Source organism: Chiloscyllium plagiosum, chromosome 6 (genome assembly GCF_004010195.1).
Source record: "Chiloscyllium plagiosum isolate BGI_BamShark_2017 chromosome 6, ASM401019v2, whole genome shotgun sequence".
NCBI lineage: Eukaryota > Metazoa > Chordata > Chondrichthyes > Orectolobiformes > Hemiscylliidae > Chiloscyllium > Chiloscyllium plagiosum.
The window spans coordinates 67,756,027-67,780,037 of NC_057715.1; the positions used below are offsets into that span (position 1 = coordinate 67,756,027).

Here is a 24,011-nt window from a genome sequence, read left to right on the forward strand (position 1 = left end):
CGAGGTCAATTCCTGGAATGGCTGGACTACCTTACGCTGAAAGACTGGAGCGATTGGGCTTGTATACCCTTGAGTTTAGAAGACTGTGAGGGGATCTGATTGAGACATATAAGATTATTAAAGGTTTGGACACTCTGGAGGCAGGAAACATGTTTCCGCTGATGGGTGAGTGCTGAACCAGAGGACACAGCTTAAAAATATGGGGTAGACCATTTAGGACAGAGATGAGGAGAAACTTCTTCACCCAGAGAGTGGTGGCTGTGTAGAATGCTCTGCCCCAGAGGGCAATGGAGGCCCAGTCTCTGGATTCATTTAAGAAAGAGTTAGATAGAGCTCTCAAAGATAGTGGAATCAAGGGTTATGGAGATAAGGCAGGAACAGGATACTGATTAAGGATGATCAGCCATGATCATGTTGAATGGCGGTGCAGACTCGAAGGGCTAAATGGCCTACTCCTGCACCTATTGTCTATTGTCTATATCTGTTTGATAATTCATCGATTCATCATAGAATCCCTACAGTGTGGAAACAGACCATTCGGCCCAACAAGTCCACACTGACCCTTGGAAGAGTATCCCACCCAGACACATTCACCCACCTGATTATTCTACATTTCCCATGACTAATACACCTAACCTACATACCCCTGAACACTATGGGCAATTTAGCATGGCCAATTCACTTAACCTGCACATCTTTGGACTGTGGCAGGAAACCAGAACATCTGGTGGAAACCCACGCAAACACGGGGAGAATGTGCAAACTCCACACAGTCATCCAAGGGTGGAATCGAACCTGGGTCCCTGGCACTGTGAGGCAACAGTGTTAACCACAGCCACCATGCTGCCCCTTCTATGGTAACTTGTGTTGATTCTAAGTTTTAAAGTGGTTATCTAAGACAGTATTACTGATAAATGTCACATTATCAAAGTACCAAAGTAAAGGGAAAATTTGCTTGTACCGTAGGAGGGGAAGAATAGGGGCAATTTCTCTTTTGCATTTAGTTTGTTTGAATCTGTCATTGAAAAATGTCTTCTGTTTTAAACTGAGGTCATGTGGTTCCATCCAGTGGCATTTGACTTTATTTTTTTAGGAGTTGCATGTCTCCACTGAGATCATGACACTTTCCTTTCTGAAAATTGTTGAGGTAAAGGCTGAAACTCTGAGCACCTTTTGGTTCAGTGTTTCAATGCCAAGCTGAAGATACAAACTTGGCAAGGAAGCCACTGCATGTCTGTTCATATTCAGTGAAGTACTTAACACAGCAACGAATGTCATCCTGTTTCCCTATCCCTGTGTCAGTTGAAGCAAAACGGTCAGAGACACCTTATGGTTTAACCTCCTTCATCTTTATTCTGGGCCGTGGAGGGAGAGAATTCATGCACAGGGACATGAATTCTTGGTCTTCTGTCTTGAACAGCAGTTTCTTGATGAGTTAAAGTCATTTTACAGGGAGGAGCATACAGATAAGGCAACATACATTTTGATTGGGTTGCCATTAGAATCAACGAGTGTCAATGGTAAAGATTAAGCCATCTGCTGTTACACAATGAATAACTGGCTTCACATAATGAATAGTTTTCACCTTCTTAAACTGACCTTACATACTGAATGCTTCTAATATTGTTAAATGGCTCTACATAATGAATGCTTTTTCACCTTGTTAACCCATTACCCTTGCTTCCACCACCCCATTGTTAATTGCAAGTTCTTATCTGATCAGAGTCATGCTCAGCTGAATCTCTTGTTTCACAAAACGCAAAACTTAACTCTTTCCCTACCTGCTCATACCCTATATACATTCACATTCCCTCCTTTTATCATTTCATGATAACCACCGAGATGGCACTACCAGCTTTCATAAGATTCTGACAGCCAGTATTTAAGCAAGTTATTGACACACAGCATACAACTATTATAACAACAAAAATTACTAGTCCGTTACAGTAAATAAAATTTGAAGAATCCTCCCATGAGGGAAAAAAAAATTCACCAGTAAAGTTCTTAAATCTGCAGTCCTTAGTGACCACTCCATCCCTTCCAGGTTGAGTGGAAACGAGCCCATTCTCCAAAATCTCCTTCAGTAAAGTCCAATCTGAAAAACCAAAACCCAGTCTGTCCTTCTGCATCATTCCACTGAGAAACCTGAATTCTTGGATAAGGGCAGTTAAATATTTCACAAAGCTAACAAGACCTCCATCCTTCCGGAGATGCTTCAGATGGAAGATACCAGCACATCTAAGTGTGCAGTGCAGCAGCTAGGTGAATGCAGCATTCTTTGCTGCTTCTGCTCCGCTGTCAAATGTAGCAAAGCCAACTGGCTGTTGTGATGTTAGCTTGGTCAGTGAACCATCATATCCTGTAAATGATTGAAAGACAAGGTAAAGCTCATGTGTTTAATGTCCGTAGGTAGGCCACTGACAAAATGTTTACCGACCTTCTCTTCACTGTTGTTAACTTCTTTGCTTTTCATGTTCATGACTGGGGAGCTGATTGGATCCGTTGGATCAGGTTGTGGATGGGTGGGCAGTGGTCTGAAGGTGTGCTTTACCTGTGAATGGAGAAACTCTAGAGAAGATGTCTGCTGAAAGTATCTTTGCATTTCCTCTCTCATTCTTTCTTTGTCAAGGTGGTTATCAGTATGAAGACTACATTAAATTGTGTCTGCCTATTTCAACGTTCTTTGAATCTGTTACACTGTTCATTATTTATGACGTTATCAAGTTTTATACAATAAACTTCTAAATTGTACTGCCGAAACAATTCAGTCAATTATAAACAACAATCAATGATCCTAAAATCAAACCCACGGGGGACCCCATTCAGGTTATTAAATTATTTTCCTTTAACAAATTGATACTTGGCTAATGTGAAAGCTGTCAGGAAAGGTATTTCAATATTCTGGAACCACAAGAAAACAACAATGTGTTTCCTGTGCCATAGCAATTGAAGAGGCAGATTTTAGTTCGGATTTAAATCTCAAATATTCGTGGGAAACAAATGCTGAATATTTTAAAATATGTTCTCTAAATGAAACATCCCAAATAAAACAATTGGAATTACGGTGACAACTTTAGAGATGAACGTTCTTTGAATTTGCAATATGAAGGGGGCCAATGAAGGCTTAGCAATAATTGAAAGAGTTTAAACATATCAGCCTTAAGTTCTAATATTCTCTAAAATCTTAACAAAACATCAAACTCAAAATACACTTTTCCTTTTGTGAACCTCAATTACCCACCCAGGGGACTCGAACCCCAGTAGCATGCAGAGGATTTGAAACTCAATTACACCCCTCTCCCCAAGGGACTGGAACCCAATACCGTGCAGAGGAGTCAAACCTCAATTACACGCCAAACCAATGCAGCGCAGAGGACTGGAACCTCTGTTTGTCAGTGCGCTTGCAAAATTGTGTCTCTTGACTGAACTAATTACCGTTTGAGGAATCCATAGAATAGAGAGCAGTGAAGCGAGGGGACTGTCTCCAGCACACAGGAATATCGAGAGGGGCCAAGGTTTAAAATCTTTTCTTGTTGGTTCATCTGCCTCGAGACACCGATATTCCAGGCGACCGCTGACATTGTCCGATTGTACCTATCTGTTTGGATCCTGCTGACTGCTCCAATATTGTTATTCCTTTTTGTTATCCCTGTGTCAGTCAAAGCAAAATGCTCCAAGATGCAGTATAGGTTTACCTCCTTCATCTTATTCCTGGCCCTGGAGGGAGAGAGAAAGATCGCCCATGTGCACAGGGGCATGAGTTCTCAGTTCTCTTAATTAATTATATAGTAATTTTACAGGGAAGAGCATCCAGATAAGGCAACATACGTATTGAATGGTTGACTGTTACAATCAGCGAGTATCAATAGTAAAGATTAAGCCATTTTAATTGGCTTCACATAATGGATACTTTCAACCTTGTTAACTGACTTTACATACTGAATGCTTTCAATAATGTAAAATGGCTGTACATAATGAATGCTTTTTCACCTTGCGAACCCATTATTCTTGCCTCTACCCCATTGTTAACGGCAAGTTCTTATCTGATATAAGTCATACTCAGCTGAACCTCTTGTTGCACAAAACTCAAAACTTAACTCTTTCCCTACATGCTCATACCCTGTACACATTCTCACCAATGTATGTACAGAAAGGTCCGACAGATTGTTAACAACATTGATTTGTTTTAACAACATTATTTGAGGGATCAATATTGGCTGGAATACTGAGAGAACAGACTTGCTGTTTTTGGAATAGTGCCGTGAAGTTATTTTTATCCACCTGAGGGGGCAGACTGGACTTTCACTGAACTCATCTGAAAGATCAATTTCCAGCAATGCAGATTCTCTCTGCTCTGCCATGAATTTTCAACATAGAATGTTTGTTGAAGTTGTGAATCCACAATCTGCTGACCTAGTGTTGTCTCTGAGCCATAGATGAATCCTAACACAAAACTATCTTCTATTTTAAATACATAAAATAAAACAATCTGATTATGAATTAAGGGTTATGCATAAATGTTAGAAATGTTTGTAAACATGAGCTATTCAGCATATTTTTATTGCATACTAACTTTATTCTGCGGAGGAATCTTGATTATCTGAATAAGATGGGCGGGCACTATTTTGTTTGGATAATTGATTAATTAGCTGAATAATTTCCTCTGGGGCTCGGAGTTTTCTGTTAAGTGTGCTCCCCGTTCAGGAGACTAGGCAGACCAGAGCCATGCGCGAGCCCCAGCCCCCAACCCTGTCCGCAGCCCCCCCAACCCCGTCAGTCCCCACCCCGTGCCCCCACCCGTCCCTGATCCCAAACCCATCCAACACTGCCATCCATCCACCCCCAACCCTGCCCCCCGTTCCTGTCCAACCCCCATCCGCTTTCTCACCCCCCAGGCGACAGTCTACGGGGGGGAAAAAAAGTGCCCCATAGTTTCCAGGGATGTACGACTTAGGTTTGTTAGCGAGCCATGGTCAATATAGGGATACAGGTTGAGGGGGTGGGGGGGGGAGGTGTGTGTGTCAGTAGGATGTTCTTCAGACTCCATGCATCAAATGGTCTCTTTCTTTACAGAAGGAATTTTATGATTTTATAAACTTCATATCCGTAAATTAAAACAAAATGCTTTCCTTCTTTTAATTCTAGCTTGTAAGGTTAATCGGCACGAGTTCCTGTTTGCATAAGAAGAATATGGCTGCTACATTCCATGAGAAATATACTGAAGAATTCATTAAACAACAGATTGAAGAGTTCAACATTGGGAAAAGACATCTCGCTAACATGATGGGTGAGGATCCAGAAACAATTGGTCAGGAGGATATTGATGTAAGTTGATGGTCTCTGTATAATCTGATATAATTTGAAAACCACAAATTATTCATCCTTTCCCAACCCAGTGTTCACTGCACACTTTTAAATAGTACAGAACGTGTTTTTTTCAGCAACACTCATTTTGCCAAGGCCTTCACCTTGCACTCATCAAGTACTTTCACAAGAATCCAAGTTTGCGGTGAGAAATAAAGAGCACTTGAATTGCATGAGATGAGTGTCCTGACTGGTTAAGGCATTGCAGGGCAGAATGCATCAATTAATGCTGATAGTTTACAATTAGGCTTTATTTGTTTAAATTTTGAATAAGATTAACTCTGGTCAGGGCATTGCCCTGAAAAATGAACCAGCGAATAGCTGTCACCTGTCTTGTTTTGTTGAAATAGTGTGATGTATGTCAGTGTTCTTTCTGTATACAAAGAGCAGGGCTTAGTACAGTTCTGTGTAGCTTCCAGTTAATGCAAGTGCACCACACTGTGAGCCTGACTGGCAATCCTTGCACATTCAGTATTATCCAGCAAATGTTCAATTGCACCAAATGTTAGGAACTGTTGTGAGTTTTGTAAGTGTGGACTGATTGGGTACCGTCTATACTTTGCTTGGTGAGAGCAACTAAAGAGGCATGCTTTTGATATGGTCTGCTGCCAGTCTTTAGGATATAAACCTATATACCTGGCATCACACCAGCACTGAAATTCATATAACACGTTACTGATGTGTGATCGGCAGAATGTCTTTTTAGCTTGATGGCAGCATCCTGTTAGTGATGAATGCTGCTTGTGTTGCTACTGCATATCAGCTATGTGAAATACCTTCAACAACACAGCTTATATAGCAGATCTTTCTCTGTTAATTCTTGCTGAAAATATAAGGAAAAACCTCAGTACTTTATCTCAAAAGAAATATTTGCAACTATATGAGCTGGTTGCAGAAAATACTCAATGGTCAGCATATCAAGCCCTCTTCTGGAAAATATATGCCTGGCATATTAATTTCTCTCTTGGTTACTGTGCAATAACTTGCTGATTGTCTTTCCAGCATTTTCTATTTCTTTTTTTGTTCCTGGATCTACCTTTTTTATTTCTCTTGAATGTAATTGTGCTGCAGTAAGCATTGGTTTATGTACTTACAATGTTTAAGTGGATTGAGCTTTTTTCACGCCTTGCAAGTCTGATAGAAAAAGCTGAGTGCAAGAAATATACAGTTCACCTGAGGGTGGCTGGCAAATATGGTATTTTTCTAATCCCATACGTTTCCCACACTTCTAAAGTAAACATAAATAATTAATCAAGGTAAACTTAATTTTAAATTCTGATTTTAAAATATTCATACAGAATTGCAATAGTTTTGAATAATTATGTTATAATGTATTCATTTGCTTTGTTGTAAACAAAGGTAGAAGTACTTTTTTTCAGTTTAGTTAGTGAGATAATAGTTTAGAATCTTTTGCTGACAAAATCAGAGTAGATTACTAAAACCAGGGTAGATCTTCTGAACTGAGGCTTTACAAATATAGTTTACTACAAAAAAAATTTAAGATGAGAATTGCAAATGATAAAATACTTCCTGTAAAAGCTGTTCCCCATTAGCAATATTTCACTGCACTCTTCTGCATTGGCTTCCAACTTCCCTTTCTACAAAGCTAGTGTGCTGCTTCCTACTCATACATTACAGCAACTCAAATTTCATGCACTGGGGGATACTTGTGACCGGAACAATGACAACTCTTGGTTTTGAAGTAAGGGCCTTTCTACCAGTAGCAGTTGAGTCTTTAATTTTCATTAAATCCCTTAACATATAGGCAAGCAACATGGAATGCTTCTTTGTGAGTAGTTTTTCTATGCTGAAATAAAAGATATTCGAAGAAGTATTTTCAAAATGAGAGAATAATTTTAAAATGCTAATTAGAAGAAATCTGTTGAACTTGTCTTTAGATATACTAGTATGCTTTTTTCTAATTGATTTACTTTGCCTATTTCATCCATTATATAATTATTCATGATATTATGATTTCTACTCATTTATAATAAATAAAGTTGTTAAGACAAGCGTGTCTAAGTGAAATTGACAACTAACATTAAGTGCCAGATGTTGATTATGGAGCTCCAAGAATCTGCTGAGAACAGTTTAAATAAATTAGCACCTGCACATTAGCTGGTCTTGCTATTAATTTATAAGCGAATCAGTAGGACTGACATTTGGTTGAGTCATTGATTAAGTAAATAGCTGCATTTTCACTACCCAGGCAGAATAATTAATTAATAGAGATGGCCAACATGACCTGCTGCTTTTCTCAAGTCAGTGGTACAGTCATATTCACTTCTTCTCTGTTGCAAGAACAGGTGAAATGATGCCTGCTTAAGGACTGTCACATGGCACTTGGCTTGGATTTTGCTGCTAAATTAAACTTCAGAAATATGGTTCCTAAATTAACAGAATTGGGTTACTGCTGCTTTGTCATGGAATTTCTGAGAGCATATTAAATTTTCTAATATCCACCAAGAATGTACAATCTATACATTGGTATATTTGAAAACAAAATAGTAAACACATTGTTCAAACCTTGTGGACAGATATTTCAAAAGGAGTTTTAATATAGAAGGGATTAAAAGGGAAGGACATATCTGAATTTGTCTGTTTTTGATATCTTGAGTCTTTAATGTGTTATGTATAATAAAAAAAATTCATAAATGTACTGAATCAAAAATATTGCTGGAGAAACTCAGCAACTATGGCACCATCTATGCAGAGAAAACAGTAACATTTGGAGTTCTGATTGAAGAGTCACCGGATTGGAAATGTTGGCTGTTTTCTCCCTACAGCTGCTGCCAGACTTGCTGAGTTTCTTCAGCAATCTGTTTTTGTTTCAGATCTCCAGCATTTGCAGTTCTCTGTTTCATTTTACATTAAAAGCACTATTCATTTCCTAAAATTAGGAAATATATGAATTTTCTCATTATACCACCATTTTGCTCCAACTTGTATATACCCAGACACTGGAGTGAGAGGGGATTTTAAATCTTTTTGTTTAAATTCAGTTCAGGACTCTGTACCTAATTTGTATGACCAAAGTGTTAAATCAGTGGGAAGCAAAAGTTGTTTTGGAAATGCACCACCAATGTTGTAAATATTACTAAATGTTCAATTAATCAAAAATACTTTAGAGCTGGATGAAGAGGCCTGGTTCATAGATTATAACTTGGCGATGTATTACAAATCACTCAGACTCAGCGTTGCTGTGCTTATAAACATTTTCAAAAGAATGTTGTTTTCTGGCTGTGCATATTGATGGTTGGGGGCATGTATCTACACTGTCTGCAAAAGACAGGATAAATCCAATCTGATCAGTTACTCCCTGTCATGCTCAGAAGTTGGAAGAGCAATCCTAAGTTTTGTTAATTTAAGTTTTAAAATATAGTTTATTTAAAGCAGACACTTTGCTGCATTTGTACCACAGCTGCTATTGATCACATGATGCCAGTTGACCATAATTTTTGGGAAGCTCTGATTATCAGTCACTAAGGGACACAATTTTACATTTTCCTCCTGGAAAACCACATTCCTTGCATTGTATAGAAATTCAAGTGAATCTAACAGAGGAGCTGTGGATGAGATGCCTGTGGCAGCAGTTCTGAACAAAGGAAGTGATATTGAAACTCCTTGTGTTTTGAGATGCCACGAACAACCCAAAAGATTTTGCTAAAAGATGTCACTGAAACTGCAGGTTTATTTGGATTCCCTTTTAATCATGCAATTTTAGCTTCTCCCTTTCTAGTTGGCTTTTAAAACAAGGCAGAAAATAGTGACTGTCTGGCTTGAAAGAATCTGTATTTTTGTCTGAAAAGTGTGCTGACTCTCTAGCCTGCACTAACTCTGTTGCATGCAATCCATTCTCCTATGTAAGTGAATTCAGCCATGCCATCAACTGTAGAAATTCACTGAGTTTTGATTCATTAAACTGTAATTCCTGTGTCACTTAATGCCATTTAAAAGTAATAATTTGTAATTGTGACTTATTTTTATTCTTTGTGTGTTGTCAACCAATTCTCTGTCGTTGAATGCATCAATAAATAACTACTGCTTTAGGGTTAAAACAAAAATTTGCTGAGTGTGATTTTTAAAAAGTTAACAAACAGGATTTAGAGAGGCAAATGCATGCATTTAAAAGAGGAGAGCAATAAGGAGTTTGAACCAACCCTATTACAGACTGGAGAGAAGGACCATAAAACAATTCGCCTCTCCCTCTTAATCCAACACTCTTCTACCATTTAGAGAGGCAAATGCATGCATTTAAAAGAGGAGAGCAATAAGAGTTTGAACCAACCCTATTACAGACTGGAGAGAAGGACCATAAAACAATTCGCCTCTCCCTCTTGATCCAACACTCTTCTACCAGTCTGTTCATCAGCAAGATAATGTTGTCAGTGTGATCATGCAACATTGATACAAATAATAACCTGCTCAGAATTTTAGTATTATTCGGGTCACTTGGTCCACTCACCGCAAACATGGTAAAAAAGCTGAATTGCTGGGGTAGATTTGGAGTGACTATCCTTGACATCAAGACAGCATTTGACCAGTGTTATTTCCAGGTGCTTTAGCAAAATTGGTTCAAAATCAGGGTGAAAACTTTCCAGTGGATTTGTAACTGACCCAAAGGAACTCAATTGCAATTGCTGGAGATCAATCATCTCAGCCCCAAGTATTCCTCAGTATAGTGACCTCAGTCCAACCATCTTCAGCTGTTTCATTACTGAACTTCCCTCCAAAATGAGTATTCTTGTGAGAAAGTTCACTACTGATTGTAAATGTGTGAACGTTATGGAACTAAATACTGAAGCAGTCAGTGTCCAAATGGAACAAGATCTAGAAAGCATTCGGGCCTGGCAATGACTGTATCAAACCATCACCTCCTGCTGTTTGATGGCATTAGCATCAGTGAATCCCAAACCATCAGTGTCTTGTTCAAAAACGTAACTAAAGCAGCTGTAAATTTAAGCCAGCTGTATAAATACAGTGACTATGAGAACAGGGTGGAGATTGTAAATCTCCAGCTAACCATCTGATTCCCAAAGCCTGTTCACCATCAACGAGGCACATGACAATGTACTGGTATACTTTCCAGTGGCGTTACCATCTTTTTGACATGACCTGACTTTCAAGTGCAACCTAAACAGCACTCAAACTTAATACCATAAGGAGATACCAGCCTGTTTGATTGATGCCTCACCTAGCATATTAAATATGAAACTGAGAGAATGCACTGCAGTAAGGTGCACTTGCATGGCTCCTCCATGCCTGCTGACCAAGGTGGAGGCGTGGAGGAGCAAGTGTCCACTTGGAGCTGCTAGGTTGCAGCTATGTTACTCATGTTGTGACTTCTCTTCCTGTTTTTGAATGAGGAAGGCAATGGCAAATTATTGCCAAAAATTAAACCAAGAAAATGGATCAGTTTGATGCATTGGAAAAGGAGCCAATGAGCTGCCACAATAAGTGAAACTTGTGTAAAAGTTAAGTTGCAGAATTGGATTATGGTAATATTAACTGACAAATATAAGATTCACTGGGATCTCTGATAAAGAAGGAGAATTTGTGAGGAACAAATCTGCAGAAAAGAGCCAAATAAGGAGGTTGGGGGTGACAAAATTTCCCAAGGTTTATATGTTGCTGAGAGTCAATAGTGGGAATGTTAGCAGAATAATTGCAGATGTATGTAGGTGGTAGAAAAGATGAACTTTAATAATGAAAATATGCAGGCCAAAGGAATATCCAAAGGAATAAAAAAAAGTGGGACATTGTTAAATTGATTAAAATCCTACAATTACAACTAAAGTCTTGGTATTGATATTTCTGGCCTACACTGTTGAAAAAGTCTGTTCGCATAACAACGTTTAATGATGCAAGAATCTGATGGAGTGTGAAAGGGCAGAACACTGGAGTTCAATTTTGAAGTGATGGGAAACAGGATTTATTTTCTTTAATGAGTAAAATGAGTCTGAGTGGAGTTTGATTCTTGTTTAGACGATTTGAATAATAAAACACTATGGAGGAGAGTAACATTGTGTTTGAGGAAAAATTAATAACACCCAGTGGTCCCAGAGAGGATGAAGAGTCTGAATACACTACTGCCAGAATGTAGTTACCAAGAAGACTGAGGACATAGAAATAATGTAGAAAGAAATAGCAGAGTTAGAAATTTGGAATGAGACATGGAAAATTGAAGGCGTTAACCACGAAGTTGATAAACAAGACCTGAAAAAGAGCTCAATCTGTGCTTGGGCATGCACCTTTAACAATTATGAATGCTAATCTGTCTGTTGAGCCGATATAGGACGGAAGGACTTTAATTTTGTTGTATGGTAACACGTTCTAGAAGAAAGTAGTCCAAAAGACAAATTAGAGCCATGGAAAAGGAATTAAATTAATTTTTATATGGGATGGGAAGGTGTACATTTCAGACGAGATCTGCATTAATAAAATGGTTGGAATAGAAATTGTGATGTTTATCAGAAACAAATGAGAAAATATCAAAGGACTGATGGAAACTGAAAGGGTTTTGGAGAAGATATGAAATCAAACAAAATTAACAAGTAACATCCCAAACACACACACATGAGTTAGGTCTAGGCCACTTGGCCCCTCTAGCCTGTTTCACTACTTCTGTAGATCATGGCTAATCTGATTTGATGTGCTTCTGTGTTGGTTATAATATAAATTAAATTTTGAGAGGCATATTTTTGTTTGTTTTTTTATATAGGAATGGTTTAAGGGAAAAGTGACTTCTGATACAGTTATAGAATAAAGAAGCTGGTAGTTGTCTCCTTAGAAAAGAAGGTTGGGAGAGACTTAATAGAGATGTTCAAAATCATGGGTCGAGGCAAAGTAGGTAATTGAAACTGTTCCCATTTAAAAAAGAATTGGGAACCGCAGGATATTGTTTTTAAGATGAATGGTTAAAGAACCAAAAGCAATATGAGGGAAATATTTTAAATGTATTTTTTAATGATGTGGGAAGCACTGCTTGAAAGACCGATGAATTGTGTCTTTTAGAAATAAATTGGGAGCTTATCCAAAGAGAATTTACAAGGCTATGGGAACAGAGTAGAGAGTAGATTAGCTAAATTGCACTTGCAGAGAGCCTTTGATGCACAATAGACTCTCGGTCTCATTCAGTGATGTAATGTTCTGTGACCCTTTATCAAATGTAAACATCATCTTTTGTTTGTCCTATTGAACACCTGCCAAGTTACCTCCTGACTTTTCTAAAATAATGAATTTCAACCTATTCAAAACTTTCCAAGTTCTGAGAGGAAGTTGTCAATAGAAACCAGTTAAAAGTGTAATAACAATAGGTATAATTGCAAATGAGCCAGAAAAATCTAAACATTTCTGATCAGTCTAAGCAAGTTGCATAGTGCCGGGTTCTGCAGCCTATTGATATAAATTTGAATGTATGATGGTGAACATTTGACCATTAACTTTATTAGAAAAGTCCATGACTCTTCCTTTGAAGCAATTTTGCATCCCTATCCTGAAGCCTGGAGACCCAGGTTCAACTCCCATCAGCTCCAGAGGTGTGTGATAACATCTCTGAACAGATTTGTTTTTTTATTACATCTTATAATCAAATACCAGAGCAGTCCAAAATCTCGTTCTCTCCTCATAAGCACAGCATCAAGTTCTTCAAATGTGTAATTGCACTTGTATTAACAACATGGCCTCCACTTTGACTACTTGAGTATAGCAGCACAAAAAGATATTAATGTTTATGATATAGTTGCAAATACAGAGACATAGCTGCAAGATTACTAAGTATGAGGGTTGAACATCCAGGAATATTCAGAAAAAAGGGAAAAGAGGTAAGATAGCATTGTTTGTAAAGGAGTAAATAAATGCAATAGTGGCGAGGGCTTTTGGATGTGAAAATCATGATGTGGAATCCGTATGGTTGGTGATAAACACCAAGACAGGCAGAAAATACTGGGGGCTGTCTGTGGCCCCTAAACAATAGTGAAGATGTGAGTTAAAGGCACATTAAACAAGGAATCGGCGATGCATGCAGTTAGGGTACTACTGTGATCGTGGGTGACTTTAATTTACATATACATTGAACAAACAAAACTCGCAATGATATTGTGGAAGAGGCTTTCCTAGACGATTTATGAAACCTGCCAGAGAACAGGTTTCTTCTAGGCTGGGTACAGCACCATGGTAGAAGGTTAAATAACAATCTTGTTGTGCAGGAAAGTGACCATAATATGATAGATTTTTTTCCATTCAGTTGGTGCATGACATAGTTGAATCTGAAAACTAGTGTCCTGAATCTAAATAAAGGGAGCTACTATATGTGGATGTGAGGTGTAAATTGGTAAGGCTGTATTGGGAAACTTTCTTAAAAGGATTGATGTTAGATAGCCAATGATTCATATTTAAATAATGTGTTCATGAGTTGCAACAAGTATTTGTTCTTGGCAGAAAAATAAGAGGAAAGGTGGTTCAACCATGGATTATAAAAGAAATTTGGGATAGTATTATGTTCCCTCTTTGAATCTTAATCTTAAACCAAAAATCCTGGGAAAGGCATAAGCCTGAGAACTGGCAGCATTTTAGAATTTAGCAAAAGAGAACAAAACGTTTGATCAAGAGAAAGAAAATTGAGTATGAGAGCAAAACTGCAGGAAACATAGAAAGTGACCTTTTAAAATCTTCTTGAAATATCTGAAGAAATAAATTAGTTAAAACAAATGTAGGTCCCTTACGGTTAAGCCAAGGAAATCATAATGGGGAATAAGGAATTGAATGCCTACTTCGATTATGTCTTCGTAAAACAAGGTACAAATAACTATCCAGCAATGTTGGGGAACCAATCATCTAGCAAGTGGGTGGAATTCAAGGAAATCAATATTTAGTAAGAAAGTGATGTTGGGGAAATTAATTGGGTTAAAGACTGACAAATAACCAGGCTCAGATAATCTACATCCCAGAGTACTAAAGGAAGTGTCCCTGGGATGATGTATTGGTAGTCATCATCTAAAATGTTTTAGACACTGGAGCAGTTCCTACAGATTGGAGGATGTCAGATGAAATCTCATGATTTAAAAAGGGGAGGGAGAGAAAAATAGCAGAATCATAGACCAGTTTGCATAACCCTCGGTACTGGGGAAAAATGCTAGAGTCAGTTGTGGAAGACATAATAACAGAACATTTTGGATAGCATTCACAGGATTGGGCAAAGCCAACATGGGTTTATGAAAGGCTAATTTTTCTTAAGAATTTATTTGAGATTTTTGAGATTATAATTAATATAATAGGTTAGACAGAGCCAGTGGATGTGATTTATTTGGATTTTCAAGAGGCTTTTGTAAGAAGTCTCCCATTAGAGGTTAGTGGGCAATGTTAAATCACCTGGGAAAGGGGTAATCTCTTGGCATGGATTGAGAATTAGTTGACAAATAGGAAATAGAATAGCAATAAATGGGTTATGAGTGAAATCCATAAGGATTAGTGCTACAGCAAACATTTTATTAACTGGTGGCCATGGGACCAGGAGTGTGCTGGTTGATGAATTATTCCAGATAATCAAGAGGTTCACATTTGAAGAAATTGATTGGAAATCAAATCAACTGTTGATATTTCATGTGGTCATATGATTGAACAATAAATATATTTAGATTGAGGGAGGTAAGTTCGAAACTATAATAATTAGCCAGAATAATACAGTAAACTTTGTCGTTTTTTGAGGTATATAATTTTGCTGGTTTAACAAGAGTGTCGGTACAAACAAAATTTGCTGCATATGTAAATGACCTGAATGAGGGAACCAAATGCAACAATTCCAAATTTGTTGATGAGACAAAGCAAGGTGAGATTGAGAGTTGAGAGGATGCTGCAAGCAGGCTTCAATGTGACTTAGACAACTTGAATGAGTGGCCGAATACGTGTCAGGTGAAGTACAATGTGGCTTAATGTGAAGTTGTATGCTTGTAAAATAGGAAGGAAGAGTATTACTTAAATGGTGAAATATTGAGATGTGTGGATGTACAAAGGGATCCAGGTGTCTTTGTCCACCACTCACTGCAAGTAGACAGACAGATGGAGTAAGCAATGAAGAAAGTGAATGGTATATTGGCCTTTATTGTAAGATAATTTGAGTTCTGAAGTAAGTATGTCTTACTGCAGTTATGTAGGATCTTGGTCAGATGACTCCAGAGGTATTGCATGCAGTTTTAGTCTCCCTACCTAACAAAGGATGTACTTGCCATAGTGGGAGTGCAGTGGAGGTTCACTAGGCTGGTACTTCCTATGAGATGAGGTTGGTTCGACTGGGTCTCAATGCATGCACTGAATGTTTAGAAGGGTGCAAAGGATAAAATTCTAACAGGCCTGGACAGACTAGGCACAAAGGCAATGTTTTCCCTGTTGTGTGGAGTCCAGAACCAGGGGGAAAACTCTCTGGAATCGGGTAGATCAATTTAGGACTGAGATGAGGAAACATTTCTTCATGGAAAGGGCAGTGAACCTGTGGAATCCCCTCTCTCGGGAGGCTGTGGAGGACAACTTACTGAATGTATTCAAAAAGAAATAAATGCTTTTTTCGATATTAAAGATATTGAAGCAGTAGGAGAAGGTGAAAAATAGCATCGAGATAGAGGATCTGCCATGATTGTATTAAATAGTGGGATAGGCTCAAAGAGCTGAATAGTCTGCTCTGTTTTGTGTGTTTCTATGTTTACTTCCAGTGGAAAAGCTTTCCAAGCTCTCAAAACATTTTTTTTAAAATTCCACTGGCTGTCTTCATGGACAGTTTTCATTTATTTTGTTACAATTCCCTAATTAGAGGAAAACTAGGTGCTTGAATTCACATTATTACCTGTCATTCTTTAGTTTTAAATCTCGTCATGATCATTTCTGCTTCAGTGAAAATAGTTGGAAATGTTTCTAGTTTTTCCTCAGAAGTCTAGTTTGATCAGCCAGTGGCACCAATCTGTGGTGTAAGTTCTCTAGTCTTATTGTCCTTTCTTTAATATAATGATGCACACTGCACAGAAGTTGTGCACTTGTAAGCAATATTTTTACATAACTTTCATTTCCTAACTGTTCCTATCCTGAAAAGTAAGTCATGTTTGGGATATTAAGTCATAAGTACCTTTGGAACCTGGTACTTTGCATGTGACCATGTCAGAAAATGGATTTTAGTTTTGTTGTGCAATGCATCCTTTTGTATATTGTGACTTTTTTTAAGACCACTTTAAGAAATGCTTTCATGTGAATCTCTAACATGAGTTAAATGCTGCTTTAAATAGGTTGTGATCAGTTTGTGCAAAATCAATAAAAATGTACTTGCACAAAGATTTGTTTTGTAATTCTGTGGACATTGCTTTAGTTTATCATTTTCTTTCAGAGAGCGATCAGATACCTTTTCCCATCTGGGGTGTTTGACAAGAAGGCTAGACCAATCATGAAGGTAATGAAAATGGTTTATGTTTCCAAAATACTATTTGATTCACTTGTTATCCACTTAATTACATTTGCTAATTCTAATCTGTTTGATTAATTGCAGCATCCTCTGGAAATCTTTCCAAAACAGAGGGGTAAGATTTTTTTTAAATGAACTGTGGTGCAAAGAGGGAGTTTTGCTCATTCTTGGCAACAGCTGAATGTAGATCACCATAGGCTTGTAACATTATATACTAATGTCAGTTATTCATTGTTTTATGTTACACAGTTACCATCTGTTCATTAGTATGCTCTACTGTATTGTCTGCTTACTGCAATCTTTTCCACTGAATTATTTTTTAATCTTGGTACAAACTGTGAGAAAACTACCTGAAGGGGCTGTCACACCACTTAGCTTTAGTAGACATCCGTTTCCAATCTGAACAAGACTCCCAAATTGTTTTTGCTTCAATGCACGCATATAACATTGCCTAAAGTAATAATTTGGTGTTGTGACCATGCAGTAAAGTAAGTTTCCCTTTTTTATTATATAAGTGACTGGTTTGGCACACATTACGAATGGTAAACAAATTAATTGCTTTGGAAATTTTAATTTAAATGTTACAATCATGGGCAGACTTCCTAATATGTCCTTTGGCAATTAAACCAAACTACAGCATGATAAAGGTTGCCTTATGAGGAAAAATTGAGTAGCGTTAAGAGGTATCAAATCTAACGTATCTGGCAAGGTGGCTTACTATTCAGGATTAGGCTGGAATATCAGTAAACCCGTATTCCTTTTCTCTACTGTAACTTTCCTCTTTCCTGTATCGTTGATGTTGAGGAGACCGGAGACAACAACGATACATGAGAGACTCGTGTCACACATGAATATTGGGTACCTATGGTAAAGAGCCAGCGATAAACATGAGTGACTTGAATGTATATATAAACTATAAAATATCAGATTGTCAGTAGTTGCATTAATGAGCTTATAGAATGTATAAGAGAGTGTTGTTAAGGCAGCACACTTTGGAACTGACTAAAGAGTATGCTATATTAAACTTGATATTATGTAATGTGACAGGATTATTTAGTTAGTTACTTCAGGGTTCAGAGAATTTGCAGCAGAGTTTGAAAGGAAGAAGATTGAGGCTAAGACTGGTATTTTAAATCTAAATAAGGGCAACTATGTGGGCAGGAAAACTCATTCTAGGCAAGGCATACGTCAGTAGAGACCCATTGACAGGCATTTAAGGGAATATTTCAGAATACTCTAAGTATATTCCTGTTGTATTCAGTTCTAAAGAGAGGGCTCACTGTGTTTGTGGTTAACCAAAGAAGTTAAGGAAGGTATCAAACTTAGGTGAAAGCATGTAACTGCGTAAAGAGGTGTGGCAGATTAGGGATAAATCAGAATCAAAATAACAGCTGCTAATGACTAAGAGGCTAATTAGGCGGAATAAATTAGAGCATGAAACAAAGCAAGCTAGTAATGTAAAAATGGATGGGAAGAGTATATGGGTATTTCGAAAAGAAATTAGTAAAATGAGGATTAGATTATATTAGATTCCCTACAATGTGGAAACAGGCCCTTCGGCCCAACAAGTCCACACTGACCCTCCGGAGAGTAATCCCACCCAGACACGTTTCCTTCTGACTAATGCACCTAACACTATGGGCAATTTAGCATGGCCAATCCACCTGACCTGCACATCTTTGGACTGTGGGAGGAAACCGGAACACCTGGAGGAAACCCACGCAGACACGGGGAGAATGTGCAAACTCCACACAGACAGTTACCTGAGATTAGATTAGATTAGATTACATTACAGTGTGGAAACAGGCCCTTCGGCCCAACAAGTCCACACCGATCCGCCGAAGCGCAACCCACCCATACCCCTACATTTACCCCTTACCTAACACTACGGGCAATTTAGCATGGCCAATTCACCTGACCTGCACATCTTTGGACTGTGGGAGGAAACCGGAGCACCCGGAGGAAACCCACGGAGACACGGGGGAGAATGTGCAAACTCCACACAGTCAGTCGCCTGAGGCTGGAATCGAACCTGGGTCCCTGGCACTGTGAGGCTGCAGTGCTAATCACTGAGCCACCATGCCTTGTTTTTGAAGCAGGTCAATATGGGGAGTTGATTGTAGATAACAGCAAAGTGGCGGATGAAAGAAACATAATTTGCTGCTGTTTTCAGTATAGCAGATACAAACATTCCTTCCAAATCAGGGCATGGAAAGGATGGAGAAATTTGGTACAATTATATTCACAGTAGTAGTTCTAAGCAAGTTGAGTCAGTTGCCTGAATGTCAAGTTTTCTCAGCTAGATTTAATCTTAGGGTCCTAAAATAGGTTGCTAATGAGAGACTTGATGCTTTGGTGTTAATTTTCCAAAATCCTTTACATTTTGTAAAGGTTTCATTAGATTGGAAAAATAACAAAGCCTTTCTGTTCAAGAGGCGGATGAGGCAGGGAAATATAAGCCAATTCGGTATGTTAGGCTACTTGAGGTAACAGTGCATAAGGTTGGAGATAATATACTAACATGGATAGAGGATTGGCTACCTGACAGAGTTGGAACATTGGGGAGCATCTTCATGATGACTAGGGGGCGGGTGGGGAGGCATGATTATTTATAACATATGTCATAACTTATATGACAGAAGTGAATGTACTATGGCTAAGTTCATGGATGACACAAATATAGGTGGGAGAGCAAGTGGTGAGGATGCTATAAAGAGTCTGAAGAATGACAATTTAACCAAGTAGGCAAAAACTTAGTAGATAGAATATCATATAAAAAATTGTGAGGTTGTGCACTTTCATAGAAGGATTAGATGAGCTGAATATTATCTAAATGGAAATATCTTGCTGAAAACTACAGCACAGGGATTTCAAATGAGGTGATGGCACAGTGGTATAGTGTGAACTATTACTCTAGAACCACAAGCTAATGTTCTGGGCACATGGATTTGAATCACATCATGGCAGAGGGTGACATTTGAATTCAATAAAAATCTGAAATAAGAAGCCAGTCTAATGGTAACTATGCAAAGTCATTGTTGACCGGTTCACCCAGTCCTTTTTAAAGAAGAAGCCCTGCCATCCTTTCATGATCTCGTGTACTTGTGACTACAGACCCACAGCAATATGGTTATCTCTTATCTGCCCTTTAGAGATTGGGGATAAACAATAAATGCTGGCCTAGCCAATGATGCCCACGTCCTCTGAAGGGAAGAATAATTAATTTTGGGATGCATAAATCCCGAAACAAAAAACTAGTGTCTGTATTCAATGAGTAATAGGGAAGGCAAATGGAGTGTTGGCCTTTATTTCAAAGAAAATGAAGTATAAAATTTCATAAGTTTTGCCAAAACTATACAAGGCACTAGTCAGACTACACCTGGAATACTGTGAGCAGTTTTGGTCCCTTATGTAAGGGAAGATATACAGTCCAGCGAAGCTTCTAGGGAACGCTTACTAATGGAGAGATATTGTTAGATTAAGTAATTGGCAAAAAGTTGGCAAATGGAGTATAATGTAGGAAAATGTGAAGCTGTTCACTTTGGAAGGGAGAAAAACTGCAACACCTAGGGCCTTGGATGTACTTGTGCACAAACTGTAGAAAGCTAACACTAAGGTGAGGCAGGTAATCAGGAACATTAATAGAATGTTGACCCTTTTTTCAAGGGGATTAGAGTGTGAGAGTAGGGAAGTCTGTATGAGCTGCTGGTGAGACCATGTCTGGAATACTATGAGCAATTTGGTTATTAGCACATATATAATTTCATTGGAGGTATTTCAGAGAACGTTCACTAGGATGATCCTGGTGGGGAGGGATTGTCTGATGAAAAAAGACTAAACGGATTGGGACTCTTCATTGGAATTTAGATGAATCTCATTGTCAAGCCCTTTGAGAACCCTACATGTTTCATAGTGAATGTTGAGAGGATGTTTCCCCTCATGGGAGAGTAGAATACCAGAGGCCATAATCTCAGAATGAAGGGGCACCAATTTAAGCCTGAGATGAGGAGGAAATTCTTCTCTTGAACATTGAGTTTTTGGAACTCTTCACTATGGAGACCTGTGAGGCAGAGTCCTTCTGTATATTTAAAGGTTGAGATGGATTTTTGATCAGCAGGGAAATCAAGGTTATAGGAAAGGGTAGAAAGATGGACGTAAAGAGTGTCTATTTCTCACTGACTCTGGTCTAATTTGATGCAGGGTATGGCAGGACTGTTATGAGAAGTTCTCCATATCTATCACCCAAACTTCTCCATTCTAGTTTTGAACTTGCATTATTCTTCAGTTTTGCTACCATTTGCCCTTTATTCTGACAAGTCATTTTGTCCTCGAGATCCATATTCTGCTCTCCCCACCTTGTTCTCACAAAAAGAATGACCACAACTTTTCATTGCTGCCATGTTAGCTGATATTGATACTTCTTGGGTACCATTCTACATCATCAGCAATCTCCTCAAACAAGGAGGCGCATACCTCCTTGCAAACAACTGCCTCTGCCAAAATTTTCGCGTTGTCTTTATGATACCTAGTACTAAATGAGCAAAAGATTGTCCTCGCTAAACATTTGGAAGACCCGAAGCTTTGATTTTGGTGATTGCAGCTAATTCAAGTCAGCCATTAGATAGATAGATTACTTACTTACTTACAGTGTGGAAACAGGCCCAACAAGTCCACACCGACCCTCTGAAGAGCAACCCACCCTGACCCATTCCCCTACGTTTATCCCTTCACCTAACACTACGGGCAATTTAACTTGGCCAATTTACCTAACCTGCACTTTTTTTTTGGATTGTGGGAGGAAACCGGAGCACCGGAAGAATGTGCAAACTCCACACAGATAGTTGCCTGAGGCGGGAATTGAACCCGGGTCTCTGGCACTGTAATGCAGCAGTGCTAACCTCTGTGCCACCCATAGTGCTTTTTCCTGAAACTAACAGAGTTTGAGCTGCACTGTTCACAACTTTGCTGTTTATTTGACCCCAAGATAAGAACATTAGAACTAGGAGCAGGAGTAGGTCATTTGGCCCTTTGAGCCTGCTCTGCCATTCAATAAGATCATGGCTGATCTTTTTGTGGACTCAGCTCCACTTACCCATCCTCTCACCATATCCTTCAGTTCCTTTATTGTTAAAAAAAAAATCAGCTTTAAAAATGTTTACTGTAGTAGCGTCAACTATTTCACTGGGCAGGGAACTCCGTAGATTTACAGCCCTTTGGGTGAAGAAGTTCCTTCTCAATTCAGTCTAAATCTGCTCACCTACTTTCAAGGCTATGCCCTCTTGTCCTATATTCACCTGCTAGTGGAAACATCCTCTCCACATCTATCTTATCTATTCCCTTCATAGTTTTATGTTTCTATAAGATCCCCCTCATTCTTCTAAATTCCAAAGAAATAATCCTAGTCTACTCAGTTGCTCCTCATAAACCAACCCCCTCAACACCAGAATCAACCTAGTGAACCTCCTCTGCACCTCCTCTCTAGTGCCAGTATATCCTTTCTCAAGTAGGGAGACCAAAACTGCACACAGTACTCCAGGTGTGGTCTCACCAGCACCCTGTACAGTTGCAACATAACCTCCTTGCTTTTAAAGTCAATCCCTTTAGCAATAAAGGACAAAATTCCATTTGCCTTCCTAATTACTTGTTGTACTTGGAGATCAACCCTCTGTGATTCATGCACAAGGACACTGGTCCCTCTGCATAGCAGCATGCTGCAACGTTTTACCATTCAAATAATAATCCTTTTTACTGTTACTCCTACTAAAATGGATGACTTCACATTTATAAACATTGTATTCCATCTGCCACACCTTTGCCCACTCAAAGTATCTATGTTCCTCTGCAAACTTTGCTCTGCCACTCATCTTGGTGTCATCTGCAAACTTTGACACACTTCACATGGTTCCCAACTCCAAACATCTATATAAGTTGTGAATAATTGCGGTCCCAACACTGATCCCTGAGGCACACCACTCGTTACCGATTGCCAACTAGAATAGCACTCATTTTCCCCCACTCTTTGCTTCCTGTTAGTCAACAAATCCTCAGCATGCTAATACTTTACCCATAACGCCATGCATTTTTATGCAGCAGCCTCTTGTGCAGCACCTTGTCGAAGGCCTTTTGGAAATCTAGGTGCACCACATCGACTGGGTCCCCATTGTCCACCTTGCTCATAATGGCCATAGAATTCTGAAAGATTTGTTCAGCATGACCTGCACTTCATGAACCCATGCTGCGTCTGCCCAATGGGACAATTTCTATCTGGATGCCTTGCTATTTCTTCCTTAATAATAGACTCAAGCATTTTCCCCACTAGAGGTTAAGCTAACTGGTCTATAATTCCCCAGTCTATAATTTTATCTACCTCCCTTTTTAAACAGTGGTGTTACATTTACTGTTTTCCAATCTGCTGGAACTGCCCCAGAGTCCAGTGAATTTTGGAAAATTACAACAAGTCCACTTGCTATTTCTCCCGCCATCTCTTTTAATACCTTGGGATGCATCCCATCAGGGCCAGGAGACTTGTCGATCCTTAGCTCCACTAGCTTGCCCAAAACTACCTCTTCCGTAATTATGACTGTTTCCATGTCCTCACCTACCTTCGTCTCTTTGTCAATTTCTGGCATGTTATTCGTGTCCTCCATTGTGAAGACCGATACAAAATACCTGTTCAATGCCTCAGCCACTTCATCATATCCCATAACTAAATGCCCCTTCTCATCCTCTAAAGGACCAACGTTTACTTTAGCCACTCTCTTTTTGTTTTATATATTGAAGGAAACTTTTGCTCTGTCTTTATATTCTATGCAAGTTTTTCCTCATGTTCAATCTTATTTTTCTTTATAGCTCTTTTTGTGACTTTCTGTTGACTGTTAAAGTTTTCCTAATCTTCTATTTTCCTGCTGTTCTTGGCCACTTTGTATGCCTTCTCTTTCAATTTGATAGCCTCCCTTATTTCCTGAGGAGAAAGTGAGGTCTGCAGATGCTGGAGATCAGAGCTGGAAATGTGTTGCTGGAAAAGCGCAGCAGGTCAGGCAGCATCCAGGGAACAGGAGAATCGACGTTTCGGGCATAAGCCCTTCTTCAGGAATGAGGAAAGTTTGTCCAGCAGGCTAAGATAAAAGGTAGGGAGGAAGGACTTGGGGGAGGGGCGTCGGAAATGTGATAGGTGGAAAGAGGTCAAGGTGAGGGTGAAAGGTCAGAC

At 38.9% G+C, this 24,011-nt stretch overlaps 1 protein-coding gene across 1 annotated transcript in view; it reads left to right on the plus strand.

Annotated features, from left to right (window-relative positions):
* Nucleotides 1–24,011, plus strand: part of mrps9 (mitochondrial ribosomal protein S9) — a 108,290-nt gene that overhangs the window by 22,034 nt on the left and 62,245 nt on the right. Inside the window, exons 2-4 of the mRNA XM_043691746.1 lie at nucleotides 5,146–5,325; nucleotides 16,730–16,792; nucleotides 16,889–16,919. Of these exons, the coding sequence (XP_043547681.1) occupies nucleotides 5,146–5,325; nucleotides 16,730–16,792; nucleotides 16,889–16,919 (274 nt within the window). The remainder of the gene's footprint in view (nucleotides 1–5,145; nucleotides 5,326–16,729; nucleotides 16,793–16,888; nucleotides 16,920–24,011) is intronic.